At 41.9% G+C, this 15854-nt stretch overlaps 1 protein-coding gene across 1 annotated transcript in view; it reads left to right on the top strand.

The window, feature by feature from the left end:
- Positions 1-15854, top strand: part of LOC107078489 (uncharacterized) — a 29240-nt gene that overhangs the window by 2729 nt on the left and 10657 nt on the right. The window contains exons 2-9 of the mRNA XM_015356079.2: positions 4688-4839; positions 8627-8734; positions 9172-9247; positions 10025-10181; positions 10991-11036; positions 11296-11354; positions 13102-13137; positions 13953-14005. Coding sequence (XP_015211565.2) covers positions 4803-4839; positions 8627-8734; positions 9172-9247; positions 10025-10181; positions 10991-11036; positions 11296-11354; positions 13102-13137; positions 13953-14005 — 572 coding nt within the window. The 5' untranslated portion in view covers positions 4688-4802. The remainder of the gene's footprint in view (positions 1-4687; positions 4840-8626; positions 8735-9171; positions 9248-10024; positions 10182-10990; positions 11037-11295; positions 11355-13101; positions 13138-13952; positions 14006-15854) is intronic.

The following is a 15854-nucleotide window of genomic DNA, read 5'->3' on the forward strand; positions in this document are numbered from 1 at the left end:
GTGACATGAAGCCCGTATATCGCGATATGACATACCCCGGCAAAAAACGCCGGGCTTCATGTCGCGACATGGAGTCCATATATTGCGATATGGCAAAACCGGTCACGCCCATGTCGCGACATGAAGCCCGTATATCGCGATATGACATACCCCGGCAAAACGGCTCTCGACCCATGTCGCGACATGGAGTCCATATATCGCGATATGACAAAACCGGTCACGCCCATGTCGCGACATGAAGCCCGTATATCGCGATATGACATACCCCGGCAAAACGGCTCTCGACCCATGTCGCGACATGGAGTCCATATATCGCGATATGACAAAACCGGCCACGCCCATGTCGCGACATGAAGCCCGTATATCGCGATATGACATACCCCGGTAAAAATGCCCCCGCACCATGTCGCGACATGAAGCCCGTATATCGCGATATGACATACCCTGACAGGATATGCTGACCCCATGTTGCACACAAAGTCCATATATTGCGACACGTCCTATCTGGGTATATCATGTCCTGATAGGAGACCTTTGTTGCGACAGTGGTGAGAGGGTGGCATGGAAGCAAGGTGCCAGACGTGATAAGCATGCGATATACATGGGGTCCCTATCATGACATGCTCCGCAGGTCTTGTTGCGATGGTATCCCACAGTTACGCGTTTGGCAACAGCGTGTCACGGTAGGGAAAGTAAAAGGAAAACGTGCCTTAGAAAATAAAAACCATAGATCTTACAATCGGGGTGATTTTACATACATTACAACCACAGGTTTATTGCATAGATGGCTAACTTGTTAGCATGCGTCATGTCTTAGTATTATTCACATGTAAGGAGGCTCATATGTTTATGGATATCGATTGCCTTTAAAATGTTAAGGGTACAAGCTAAACTGTAACAGATCGCTTGAACTCGGCAGACGGGGTCACTGCAGAGTCACGCGTTCACTGGAAAAAACGGTTTGGTTTTCCTATGACATTGTAGGGGGACTGAGTGACTTCACGACGCCAAAAAAACAAGGCGCTATACCTCGGAAACGAAAGCAGCACAAACGCTAATTTCGCTAATTTCAGCACAAACGTAGCACTTACGAATGAGGTGGGTTTAATCGTTTGTGCTGTCCTTAGGGGTGCTAACTTCACGGAGCTTTTACCTTGCCTTTAAATATTACGCGGACTTGAGCATAAGATACCAGAAGAACGTGCACGCACGTATGGGTTTTAGAAGCTGGAGTAAATGCATCGCCCCTAGGGTAAAATCGAGTGATGCGCCATGAGAATAAAAACTGCGAAGGTATTAAAATATTGTAGCAACCCCCGTTGCGTTACAATATTAAGTTTGAAGATCTTATTTGATCTTTCATGATGCTGTTAAACTTGTATGAAACCCACGTAATTAGTATTCTTTTATATATTCTATATAAAGACACCGAATTTGGAAATTCATGACTTCCCAGAAGACTTAACACTGAACTGTTATAGTCGCATTACAGTGCTAAGCAATTCATCGTACCTTTAATTGCAAGAATGGTCAGGTAATAAAAGCGTCAAATACATACTTTGGATGTATTTTAGCTCTGTAAACGTCGTTCACTTAAAAATTCTGCAGGGCACTTAGAGGTGATCTGAATGGTTATCTGTAAAATGCACACGCGCATCTATCCGTCAATATTATGTTATTCATGCATTCCAAAACTTGTAATTTGTTTACATGCTACGCCCCTGGTGTGGACCATTCAATTTCCAAACTATTCACAGACCACAACACACTAACTAGTTTTTTTTTCATTCTCATTTTCATTTAATTAAATATGTAATTAATAATCAGCACTCAGTAAATACCCGTAATTTAAAGTCTTTAAACTATGAAATTCTTATTCACTGCTTCAATAAATATATCTGAGAAACTGTCAGAAGTAAATCTGTGTTGAGTAACTTTCCTAATGAGATGGCTGGTGCTGTTCTCGCTGACCTTAGAGACAAGATGTGAGTTAGAGCAGCGATCATTTCCACATCACATTTCTGCAGGTTGTTGTGCCGCTAGAAGTGGTGATCTGAGCCGGTAGGTGGCGCTCCTCCCCCTGTACCACAATTACTAAAGCAGTTCTCAATGTGGTGGTAGGGGACACAAGACTGTAAGAGGTGGTGTGGTTCAGATTGCACGGATGTCAGAAGGGACGAACCGTGGAATGGCAGGAGAGAGGAAAAAGACCCTATGCGAAGTGGCGGAATGGGGAGTTAGCCCGGGAGTTATTCAATTAGGCAAACCGATTATTTTCATATGAACCATTTAATTATTCTTCTCAAGTTCTTTAGATGTTGATTTTCGACAGATATTACACAAAACCACAGATATTGTAAGCTACCACTTAGAATACATACAGTGCCTTGCGAAAGTATTCGGCCCCCTTGAACTTTTCAACCTTTTGCCACATTTCAGGCTTCAAACATAAAGATATACATTTTTTATTTTATGTGAAGAATCACCAACAAGTGGGACACAATTGTGAAGTGGAACGAAATCTATTGGATTTTTGAAACTTTTTTAACTAATAAAAAAATGAAAAGTGGGGAGTGCAAAATTATTCGGCCCCCTTGCGTTAATACTTTGTAGAGCCACCTTTTGCTGCGATTACAGCTGCAAGTCGCTTGGGGTATGTCTCTATCAGTTTTGCACATTGAGAGACTGAAATTCTTGCCCATTCTTCCTTGCAAAACAGCTCGAGCTCAGTGAGGTTGGATGGAGAGCGTTTGTGAACAGCAGTTTTCAGCTCTTTCCACAGATTCTCGATTGGATTCAGGTCTGGACTTTGCCTTGGCCATTCAAACACCTGGATACGTTTATTTGTGAACCATTCCTTTGTAGATTTTGCTGTATGTTTGGGATCATTGTCTTGTTGGAAGATAAATCTCCGTCCCAGTTTCAGGTCTTTTGCAGACTCCAACAGGTTTTCATCCAGAATGGTCCTGTACTTGGCTGCATCCATCTTCCCCTCAATTTTAACCATCTTCCCTGTCCCTGCTGAAGAAAAGCAGGCCCAAACCATGATGCTGCCACCACCATGTTTGACAGTGGGGATGGTGTGCTGAGGGTGATGAGCTGTGTTGCTTTTACGCCAAACATATCGTTTTGCATTGTGGCCAAAAAGTTCAATTTTGGTTTCATCTGACCAGAGCACCTTCTTCCACATGTTTGGGGTGTCTCCCAGGTGGCTTGTGGCAAACTTTAGACGAGACTTTTTATGGATATCTTTGAGAAATGGCTTTCTTCTTGCCACTCTTCCATAAAGGCCAGATTTGTGCAGTGTAAGACTGATTGTTGTCCTATGGACAGACTCTCCCACCTCAGCTGTAGTTCTCTGCAGTTCATCCAGAGTGATCATGGGCCTCTTGGCTGCATCTCTGATCAGTCTTCTCCTTGTCTGAGCTGAAAGTTTAGAGGGACGGCCAGGTCTTGGTAGATTTGCAGTGGTCTGATACTCCTTCCATTTCAAGATGATCGCTTGCACAGTGCTCATTGGGATGTTTGAAGCTTGGGAAATCTTTTTGTATCCAAATCCGGCTTTAAACTTCTCCACAACAGTATTACGGACCTGCCTGGTGTGTTCCTTGGTCTTCATGATGCTCTCTGCGCTTTCAAAAGAACCTTGCGACTATCACAGAGCAGGTGCATTTATACAGAGACTTGATTACACACAGGTGGATTCTATTTATCACCATCAGTCATTTAGGACAACATTGGATCATTCAGAGATCCTCGCTGAACTTCTGGAGTGAGTTTGCTGCACTGAAAGTAAAGGGGCCGAATAATTTTGCACGCCCCACTTTTCATTTTTTTATTAGTTAAAAAAGTTTCAAAAATCCAATAGATTTCGTTCTACTTCACAATTGTGTCCCACTTGTTGGTGATTCTTCACATAAAATAAAAAATGTATATCTTTATGTTTGAAGCCTGAAATGTGGCAAAAGGTTGAAAAGTTCAAGGGGGCCGAATACTTTCGCAAGGCACTGTATTTACTCCTAAAAGATTGTAAGTAGCTTAAATGACTCAAGTGGATACTGGTGATGTGACACAGATACATGAGCACCTACGTACCTGATGTGGAACTGGGAAAGATTAAAACTCTGCAGAAAACAATTTATTCCATTCATCTATCTAAAACATTGGATAATCACATTCCATTTTAACCTACACATTGGATTCTTAAAAATGACTTGCCATATTCTATAAAAAACATCTTATTAATACAATACAATTAAGTATTTTATCTTTTATGGAAGCTAAACGTTATGATCACCCTAGAATTCTTACTCAAATGTCAGAATTAGTGGTGGACAGAGAATAATAATTTTATATATTTTCTTTTCAATCATCAAGGGCTAAACGTTTCAGTGCATGTGAGAATGGTAAGATTTCAAGTTATTTCGTATCCGCTGCCACAAGGGGGCCTTTCCTAGCACACAAAATTGAGATTGTAACTGCGTCTACTTTTCCGAAGCAGTCAGTCCGTCAATCATTGTCACCTTTTCGCGATGGATGAATATGAACGCGATTGATTCAATTTTTAAATATATATCTATTAAGCGAGCAGAGATGATGCTGCTGGAACAATCTCGATTTGAAAGGTGTCTCCTCGGCTCTCTTCGCTCATGTCGGATTGTTCATCTCTCTCCCTGGTGTGCGACAGAGATGGTGTGTCCCGGTATGTAAACGGAGTTTGCGGAAGTGCGCCGGATAGTTGGCAAGAGTGACGGTCTCTGTGTTGGAGCGCATCTGGAAGGAGACCTTGCACACCGGTAGAGATGTCGCCGAAGGACCCCCTGCTCGGCACCCTCAAAGGTGGGGAATTCAGTGGACGTCAGAGAACGGTGGGAGAGACGTCATACTCCAGGGTCCGATTGTCCGGGTAGTGTAACTCCGTACTTCTTAAATACAGAATTCGATTTATTTTTCTTTTCACCATGCGGGATCATTGTACTTGATTGCAGTTGAACTAGTATTAGATGAGTGTGAAGGATGCGCGTTTATAGAGAGACGTAAAAGCAGTAGCTCAAGGTGGTTGAGTTGAAAGAAACACTGGTACGGATAGAAAAATGTGGTGTGTTGCGGGAAAACAGTATTTCATATATATATACACCTGCAATTACGTGGCGTGGAAGAAAAAACTTAACTGATTCAATGCGACTTTATAACACATGGGGAAAAGCACTCATTTGTGTGCAGCAGTTCGCCTGGTGATTCACTCTGAACACCACAGTCCCTCCGCCCAGCTATCGCTGATCGGCTCTCGGACCTGTTGCGTTCCTACAGTTCCCAGCTCAATACCCGCATTTGTAATATGCGAGTTTAGCACGCATTTTAACTGGCATTATAAAAAGTGCCGTTATAAATAGAGAACATAATAAAATTCAATTCAATTATATCATCGAAACATTCGGAACACTCTTTATCTTAGTGATTTTCAAGCTCTCAGCTGTAGCTGAAGAATATGAAGTACTGTAATAACCTCTTGGGTACAGTATCATTAATTATTGCTGAAAAACTGTGAAGTACTAGCATTTATTGCACTCATTTTCAAGCGAATGTGTTTGAGATAATATACGCAGATGTGCGTTTTGAAATGCCTACAATGTTGGTAATTACCGCTTTGGTGCCAATTCTACAGTGGCTGCGTTCAAAGATTTAAAGCATTTCTTCTGCTCGTCTTATTGATTACCCCCTGATGACGCATCGCAATAACACAGTTTGTCAAACTGGGAACCCAGGTGTCGATGCAGAGAGGCGTGAAACAAATATTAGACTGATGGAGTGTCTCTGTTGTAACTGCTTTGCTGTTGAGAACTTTTTCCTCCTGCTGGTCGGTATTCTTAAAACTTTTTTTTTTCTTTAAGGCTTTAAGGGATACGGGAAGCAGAATCAGGCTGGCTTGGTAACAATACCAAAGAAAACCTTCTCTAGTTCCACTCTTTCTCTAAACGGTGTTTTTGAGCTGAACATTACATAACAGCTTTCTTGTCTGTTCGAATCCAAATTGTTCTTGAACATGATCATTTCACCAATATTGCCAGTACTAAATGATTACTATTACTACAGTATGAGTGTAATGTTGCAATGCCATTCTTTTGATTATGTATTTGAGGAGTATAGCTTCACAATTAGTGGAGATCTGGTGTGGGTGATAGTTTTCACTGTGCTTTTCAGTTTTCAAAGAAAAGGCAACTTGTTTGTCCTGAGTAGCATAAGGCAATGAGGCATATGAGATGCAGGTGTAATGTGATGCAATAATTTTCTATTTAACTATCAAATTCCAAAGCTCAGTAGTCATGTAAATAAGGTATGGGTGTAAATACATTATGCATTTACTAAATGGTTTAGTATCAAGTGCTGTACTAATGTACTGTTTGTCTTGAGTTCCTGTCATCTCTCTTGAGAGCTGGGTTTGTACAGTATATATTGCAGTCTATGACATTGTGCTTGGCATTTTAAATAAATCGAATTCAAGTTAATGTCAAGTAGTAATTGACGTTGGAGAAAAGCACACCTTCACATGTAACATGACATTGGGGTCAAACATCTCTATCTGTTCATTTTTAACCACTTTATCCAGTATAGGTTTGAAGGGAGCAGGAGTCTATCCTGGCAAGCAACTGGCGCAAGATGGGTTACACCTTGGATGGTACACCAGTCCATCGGAGGGCATACACAGACACAGACAAACTCACCAGGATCCATTTGACTAGAAGCCAATTAACCTTTCAGTATGTCTTTGGACAGTGGGAGGAAACCAGAGCACCTGAAGGAAACCCACATGAACATGGAGAACATGCAAACTCCATGCTTTTAGCACCCCACAAATTGAACCCAAGGCTCCAGCTAGGCAGCAAAGCTAACTAGTGTGCCACCATAAACTCTGTTTCCCTCTCAATTCAGTCCCCCTGTTGTCCAGTCATTTTACACAACAACACTGCCATGTGAAAAGGTTGCTTTTTCTTTCAGCCTTGTAAAGGAAATGATGACAAAAGATGGGTGAAAAAAAATGGAATTATTCCTTCACTGTATGTTTGGGTAATCAATAACCCCTGCTCCAGACCGAGGTATTTTACAGACTGACAAATCTGGTATTTGTGCCAGAGCCTGCTGTTGGTAAAACTTGAAATTGAAAATAATTTTGTTTACTGGGAATCCTTTCTCCATTCTGGTTGTGGATGTACATTATCCAATTTCTGACATTCATTTTTGAAATATGACTAACCAAGTCTTTGGTCTTGAAAGATCAAGTGTTGGTGGCCTAATAAAAAACAGAGATCAAAATCTATATATATTTTTACCTCAAAGCCCTCCTCTTTCTGTTGCAGAACAAATGCACATTACTAAAAGATGATTTATCCAACAAAATTGCAGCACAGCTCGGCAGTTGTGACACCAAAAGACATTTAGCCTTCCTCAAGGGCATCACAGTAAAATCTTGCAACTACTTAAGCATGCAGTGCTTAGATAATTAGCTTTTATGTGAGGGGAAAACACATGAATGGTACGTTCTTGCCAGATGTGTTTCTATATGAGTGCTCTTCAGTGGCTTTTGTCCAACAGGTTTTTCCAGACCTTGTTAAATCATAGAGACCTGGAGAGGGTTAAGCTTGTTTGGTTACAAGCAAATGTCGACCCAAGAAAAAGTTGAAATCATTAGGAATCAGTGAGACAGTGGTGCAATGGTTAGCATTGTTGCTTCACAGTGCCGGGGCTTGAGCCAATTTCTGTTCCACAGGTATTATCTTAGTGTAAGTTGTATTTTCTCACTGTGTTTCCATGGGTTTCCTCTGGGTACCCTGGTTTCCTTCCACAATCTTAAGACATGCCAGTACATTAATTGCCTTCTGTGAGGATATGTGTATTTGTGTTTGGGTCTGTTTGTGCTCTGAAATGGACTGGCATCCCATCCAGGGTGTATCCCATTGCTGGACAGAATAGACTCCAACCCCCTTGCGACCCTGAATTGGATATAATGGTTATAAATTGGGAGGATGGATGGATCAATGCCTTTGAAATATATTGCTCTAGGTTGCATTGTAAAGGGTCGATAAATATGCAACATCTTCTCTCTTGAGAGCTACTGTCAAGCTTGACACTATTGACTGCTGTCAAAAATGTGCACGTAAAGTCTAACTTCAAGGCAATTTAGAAAAAACGTCCGTATAGATTTAGATTTTGCAAACAAATGATTAGCTAACTAGCAACTCTAGTGGAAGAATGACAGGAAAGACCAGAGAGAGAAACTGCTCCGTAATTGCTTTGATTCTAGACTTTAATAAGGAAATCTTAAACGTTTCAATAATAATGGTAACCTGCAAACTAAACTCTAAAATGTTTTTTTTCTGAAGAAAGTAAGAAATTGATTAAGAAAAGGTCTGGTATTGTCAGTGTGTTAGTGACTATTTAGTCAAAGACTAGTGTCAGGCTGTGGAAAAATCCACAGGAACGTACTATATGTCTGCGTGTGTTTCAGAGAATGCGATGGAGTAGGCTGAATTCTGGTTGTAGATGTACATAATGCTTCTTCAACCAATTCCTGACATTCATTTTCAGCATGTTAAGTGAGTTTAGTGTGTGTTGTGCGTGTTGCTGGTAGTGTGCATCCTGAACCTGCAGTCAGAGGGAGGAGCTGTGACAGACGAGAGCCCCCACCTGTCTTCCTGCTGCCAGCTGCTCGAGATCATCCTGCGCAAGGGCCTGCAACGTGAGTATGGCCATCTGACCTCCTGACTCGTGGGATACATGATGGAATGATAAGCTGATGAACTTAAAGACTGCTATCTGGCTGACTGGCTCTGACTGACACTATACCTGACTGACACTGGGTGACTGACACTATAACTGACTGACACTACAGTATATCTGACTGACACTTGTTGACTGACTGACACTGGTTGACGGACACTGGATGACTAACTGACACTGTGACTGACCAACACTGTTAGACTGACACTGTCTGCTACTGGTTGATAGTGAAGGACACCCTAACTGATAAAATGGACTGACTGACACCCTGGAAGAAAGTCTCATTGACTTATGTTTCTTTTAAGAACATGATATTTGTTACAAATGAGAGGAAACCCTGTTTGTTAAGAGAGCCATTGCTCTGTTGGTGATGTGCTGTTTCCGGTGTGTCCTCAGAGACAGTGCTGGGCCTAATCAGGAAAGACTACTGGCACTGGTTGGAGCAACTGCCCCAGCAAGATTCATGTGGCAGGTAAACCCTGTTCTAATAAGACCAACTGCACACAGTCCACCTTCCTCTAGCACTACTACCTGTTGGAATTTACAGCATAAGATAACACAGAAGGTGTGCCCCCCACCCAATTCTTTTCTAATCGTTCTTAGTGTATTTCAAATAAAAAAGACGAAGATCACTTTCTCTGTGAAGAGCAGTGAGAGAACAAATAGTTACTTAAACTGCTAAAGAAGTGCCTGAGTGTAGAGCAGGATTAACTCCTCAGACTTGAAGGCCCAGATGGAGTAATGTACAAATTTAATGTTTTAGTGCCCTAAAATATTATTGAGCTACTGTACATAAGGCCACTTTTTTAGCTAACAGCCACTGTAAAACATCAGGAAAAATCAGAGGGAGACTAGGGCATTTGGAATACCAGAAGATCTCTAAGACCTACCTTTTCAAGAGAGTCAGAGAAAGACAACACCCCGGTGTTTAAAGTATTTCAATGGTTAATTGGTAAAAAAGGAAGAATATTTAAGTTGGTTAAGAGAGACAGGTTGTCAGGTCCAGGTTTGCCTTTCTCCTTCCTCACAGCTCTAAACTTCAGGCTGTCGCATTGGATGTGCTGAATGCTGAGTCTTTGGTCTTAGTTTTTTGCTAATTTCCCCCGACATCCTTCTTTTCCTCCCTCTCACTTCAAGCCTGAGTGGCAAACAAGCAACAACACGACAGCAAGCACCTGAGAAAGTCATGAATGTGAAATGCATGTGTGGTGAGAACCACAGATCCACACCCTCTCTCTGTTGTTTCTAGACTGAGCCAACTCTCCATGGCCATAGAGAAGACGGTCAGCTGCAAAAAGGTCATAACCTCCCAGGGTAGGGGGCGGTATTTTCTGCGTCTGGCCTTAAACAGAAGGATTCTTGGAAACGTGGTTCAGCATCTCCTTCACACTCCAAAGCTCTTAGAGGTGAGAACTACAGTTTGTGTGAGGATAGACTGTTAACAAACATATAAATCTCCATGTCGAGGGTCTTGTTTAGTTCTGTACTCAATGAATCTTTAAGAAGATTTGCATCTTTAAGTAGGGGGTTGAATCAGAAGCATAGCTTCACAGATATATTATATTACTTTGCCTCTCAAAGTGTTCTCCTGCCCTTGGAGATCTTTAACAGAATTTTCTAGAGCATAGCACAGTGCCAGTCAAATGCCAAGGTCCCTTTTTTTGATTTGTGTCCTTGAGATGTCTTCCTTCGCTTGACCTGCATTAAATCAAAGCTTCACCTTACTTTGAAATTGCAAATTAGTAGTGCAGTCCCTGATGTAGGCTTTCAATTGGTTCCCTTACTAAAATGGTCCTTCAACAACCAGGACATGGGTTTGCAATTGCTGGACTTCAACATCTTCTGTTGCTATTTTACCTTTCAAGGTTACTTGCCAGACCTCTCTCCAGCTGTAGCAGAAATACCTTGGTGTCAGGGAGTCTGCAGGCATTTCCAGCTGTTAAATTAAAACCCCGGCTTTTGTATTTGCCTGACTGGTCAAATTAAAGTGATCTTCAACATGGCGTGATTCAAAGGAGAGACTTTGGCCTGCCGTGGTGAAGCTGAGCTCTCCCAGAAATTCAGAAATCTGTTTAATTTTAAACCAAGCTCTTAAGAAATGTGAAGGCTCATTTACTGTTTAGTTAAGTTACCATTTGTACTGGGTGTTTAGTGATTGGTGATTAAAACAAGTTTTTACTCAAAGACTGATGTTTTGCTCGCCTTCTTGGTACAGTGGTATGATCCTGCGGTATCCATCCTGAGGAATGAGGAGTTTATGGGTAAGTTTTTCTTCTTCTCTTCTACAATCCTGCAATTTTTAAACACCTTTCAAATCTACTCACACTGTGTTTGTACTTTCCAAGGGTTTTCCATTGACCCTAGTGTCTGAATCTGCTGGTTAACCATATTGGAGCCTTCTCTTGCGTAGTACAAGATTTCAGCTAGAACTTCCCAATCCTGATTATTCTGACCCCAGCTTCTCAGTTCGATGTTGTGTGAATCTGGGAGGCTGTCTGACCTTACAACCTGTCTTCTCAGAGCCCTTCTTGTCTCTGCTGCTGGTCCTGTCTGAGATGGAATTCTCTTTAGACATCCAGGTGAGTGTGGAGGGAATTTTGCTTTTGCCCCAAAAGTATTTTGATTGTGTCCATATATAATGAAAGATTATTGGCTTAGCAAGATGCCCTTATCCAGGGCAACATATAATGTATATTCAGTTTTACCCTAAAGTGAAATATAGGGACATGCAAGGAAAATAAAATGAATAGTCACAATTAAATCACAGGGCAACCACAATAATGTTTGGAGTGAAAAGCATCTGCCATGCAATCCTATAAAATGTTATGCTTGGAACTAAACAACCAGCACATACAGGCAGTGTGAGTACAAAGCAATAGGCACCCCTGTCACGACTCGTACATTCTCCCATAAGCGCCCTGGCATTCCCACATGTACTAAATTCCACACACGCTCATCCAGGAACTAATTATCCAACCTCGGCTCTCTCTCTTCAATATTTAAACACTCTTCACTGGCTTACCTACGCTCACTATTGAGAAGTCTTCCACAGCTTTCTCTTGTGCGCGCTACTATTCTCGTCCTGACTCCTTTGACTACCCGACCTGGTTCTCCTACTTTTGACTTCGCTCTTGCCTAATGACATGGATTTGGAATCTTGAATTTACTTTTGCTCGAACTCCCTTCCTCATGGCTTCGCACAGGGGTCCAACAACTCACCCCTTTCAGAAATCCTGACAACCCCATGGTGTTGGGGTTGTTGGGGTTCCATGTTTCCAGTGAAGGTTATTGAAGAATGTGGTGAGAGCAGATAGGACACAGGAGATGTCTTGTTCTGATTTGATTCCAAAAGCCATCCTGTCACTGAGGGCAGTGAGGAGAGAATGCATGGGCTCTGGCTGTGGGTGAACAGAGAAATAGAGGGATACAGAAAATCTAGTTAGAGAGGAGCAGCGAGAGGACCCATAGGGTGAGATAAGAGACAGGAGATGGACAGGAGCAGTGCGGTTAAAGCAGGGAGCCAGGAGAGGGGCTGCAGTAATAGAGTGGCAGCCAAAAACTGAGGAAGAGAAAAGGCAAAGTGAGCTAGTTCTGGTTCTAGTAGTCTAGGTGGAAGACTCCCGGGGCATGGATTAGACACGGTGGAATGGCTGGTAGGGAAAAATGTAATTCTTCGACTGCTGCTTGAGAAGAAGTGACAGGTGGATGACAGGGAAGACCTGTAGTGTGATACAGGGGGTTTTGGCAGAGTAGGAAAGGGGCAGAGTGATTTATTCAAGAGGAAAAGAGATGGAGAGGTCCGAAACGGGGACAGGAGGAAAGGAGGGAAAACAGGACGGGATGTCAGTTATATGATAAAAATGTGTCAACAGGCAACACACAAAGGAAATGGGAAAGAATGCTTTTTTGATCAGAGCATTACATATCACTGAAACTCAGAGGTCCCAACCTGTGCAGTATGCCTGACACCAACACATTTTAGCGATGCACTTCATAGGCAAGATCAGAATTCTTCTAGACAAGATTTCAGATCTATCCTGGCTTGAAAAATGTAGGAGCCCCTGAGAGATTAGACACACTGGGATTCAAGTTTCTGCACTGTCCAGGATGCAGGAGATATATGTGTAAATGTGTCATTGTTGCTCTGAGACCAAAACAACAATCTAAAATCTATTTAAAACCATTCAAAAATACTTGGACTGAATTTCTTACTAGCATCTTTATTCACAAAACAAACATGGCTTTGTAAGTGTTGATTACTGAAACTGTGATCTTCCTTTTTTGTTTTTAATGTGTGTGAGGTGATGTATCCTCTTGTGATTACAGAATTCCAGTTTCCTAGATGAAAGCTGGATGTTGCCGGTAAGTTGAATTAAGAACAAAGATTTCTGCACAAAGCTCTGCAGACACTGCTTGGGGTCTTGAATAAATAAAAGGGAACGGCTTTGTAAATCACTGGGTTCTGCTATTTACATGGCATTAATCATTTCTGATTGTTTTATATCTTACAAAAATGTCATTTCCTTTTGCAATGTTACATGTCCAACAAAATGTGAAGGAATTACTAATGTGTAAGAATTTCCTTCTCCTAGTTTAAGTAATTAAGAATGGATCCAATCTTCTAACCTGTGTCACATCAAATACCGTGAAACACATTATATCATTTGTGAAGAGCAGATAAGAGACAATATGTATGTTGGCATCGAATCTGTATTGTCCTTGGCTTGACTTGATGACTAAATAGCTGGTATATTTTGAAACAAAGTGTGGTGCTATGTTGATGAGGAGAAATGGGAGTTCCAGTGCTCTTAGACAGGCCATTCATCCTCCAACACACCCCACAAACCGATCTCTCAGCTTACTGCCTTTGCTGCTGACATTTTCTTACAAATCAATAATGGTAGCTTGGCAAGTTGTCACTCAAGTGCCCTGGTTAACATGCTCAGTAAACCTTCCCCAGGGTATCTGCCCAGTGATCTTAGCCCATTTCTGTCCAGTGAACCTGCCCTGTTTCTTCCTTCTGCTAACCAGTGAGAAAAGTGAGAGTCTAAGAAACAGAACATTCTGTTCCTTTTCCATAATGCTGTTTAAAATGGGGTGTAGCGTTGCTGTTAACAGATGCTGTTAGGTGTGAGCGAGCGGTCGAAAGAGTGAGCTGCGGTCTCTTTGCCTTGCAGGTGTATGAAACGTATGAGACTGTGCCCTGTAGAGAGCTGGGGATGGTTTTGAGGTGAGTCTTTGCTCTCTGGAGTTAAAGCTTAAGTCACTTGTCGTGCAACAGCCTTGAGCTCTGTGAGCCCACACCTCATTAGCTGTTTCAACCCCTTCTCTGATCCCAAAATCACATTGGAGCACAAATAACAATTGTGTCCTAACCTCCAGCTTCAGGATGCTAACATCTTTGCCCTAGTGTTAGCACTTTAGGTAGTGATCAAAATGTGTCCCCCAGAGTCGGCTTCTTAGTCGGCTGCAAGGTCGTTAAACCCAAAGTTGTTTGCTGATCAGCACCTCTTTGATCAGTAAGGAATATGAAGTCCCAGGAATGTGAGAGATTACTGATGCAGATAGTAATATTAAAGGTGTGGACATACAGCTGGAAAATCAGGCAACTCGAAGCGATGAGGAAAGGCTTAGCTTTTGCTGTGCTGTTCTGTGCTTGGTGTTTTGCACTGACTGTTAGTACTATGTCGAGGCAATTGCAAATAAGAGTTTGCTGAACATGCATTTTTCTTGCTCTATGATGCACCAAAGAAGGAAGAGAGCTAGTCAAACGCTGTCCTGCCATAGGGATTTGCCTGGGACACACATGGGGCTCAAAGCAGTACAGTCAAATTTTGATTCCTGTCTTTCTTGCTCCACTTTGGATAGCAAATAGGGCTTCTGCCAGGGGGCATTAATGGGACACAAACAGGGTGTATAGAGGTGACATTTAAGGCTTTAAACCTATTAGGGAGATAGACAGCATGTACAGCTGTGTGCCAGGGCCAACGTCATGACTCCCTCCTGAAATAAACTGAAAGAATGACAAAACCAGCAATAAAGGATTAAAGGAGAGAAAAGTCCTGGAGCTTACATTTAAACTATGTCCATTGAAAACGTTAATGTTCTAATGTGGAAGTGTTCTGGCTGTGGTTCACATAGCCACACATAGGTTTTTGTAGCAAGTACAAATACAAGTGACCATGCTCAACTGATTCTAGTGGCTAGTTGCTCTAGTTGCTCACACCTGAAGAAGGCTCCACGGCCGAAACGTTGTGTGTTTTCTTTCTTCTTTTTTTCAGCATGGAATAAATGTATTACTTGTTCCTAAACTGATTCTTATTGGGTTGGTTTTCTCCTTAAAAAAACACATTCATTATAAAAGCAGACTAATGGGTGACCATCCCATAGGCAAGATGGTATCCAGGCTTGTGGAATGGAACAAGAAGAACTGCCGTCTCTCATTGGAGTTTACAGTTTGGCTGATCTAATCATCTGGACTCTCACCACAGGGGGCGAAGTATTTTTGTGCATAACTTTCTTCTCTAAATGAGTACCTTCTCATTTGCCTTTTTATGGGACAGAGATCTGGGGAGGGTGGATGTGTAGCACTGATTGGGGTTTAGTATGGAGTAATACTTCCTGTAGCTTTCTATAAATTTAGCTACCTGTTAATCATGTTGTTCATGAATGCAACAGCAATCCAGTGGTTCCAGATGCAGCGGCTCTGTCACTCATGGTGTATACGGTACTTACTGTACCTACACATGGTATGGGAGTGTGACAGATTGTTATACAGGATGTGATTGTGCCTTAAGCTCCAGAATGGTTCTTCTCAACAAGAACTGAGTTCTTGCATAACAATTGGTCTCATTAGCAGAAAATATTCTTATGGAAAGACATATACCTTGTAGTCTATTGGCTAGTTTCTTATTGCAGAATGTTAGCCCTTTTATTGCATTAACTTCCTTTCCTATTTTTCAAGCATGCTTTTAACAACTCTAAAATGAAATCCCTTCAAAAAAGTTAGCCTTTTGTTACAATATACAGTTAGTTGGTTGACTGAGATGGGTGTATACCTGCTGTGCAGTGCAGAGCAA

This window comes from Lepisosteus oculatus, chromosome 9 (assembly GCF_040954835.1).
Source record: "Lepisosteus oculatus isolate fLepOcu1 chromosome 9, fLepOcu1.hap2, whole genome shotgun sequence".
Lineage (NCBI taxonomy): Eukaryota > Metazoa > Chordata > Actinopteri > Semionotiformes > Lepisosteidae > Lepisosteus > Lepisosteus oculatus.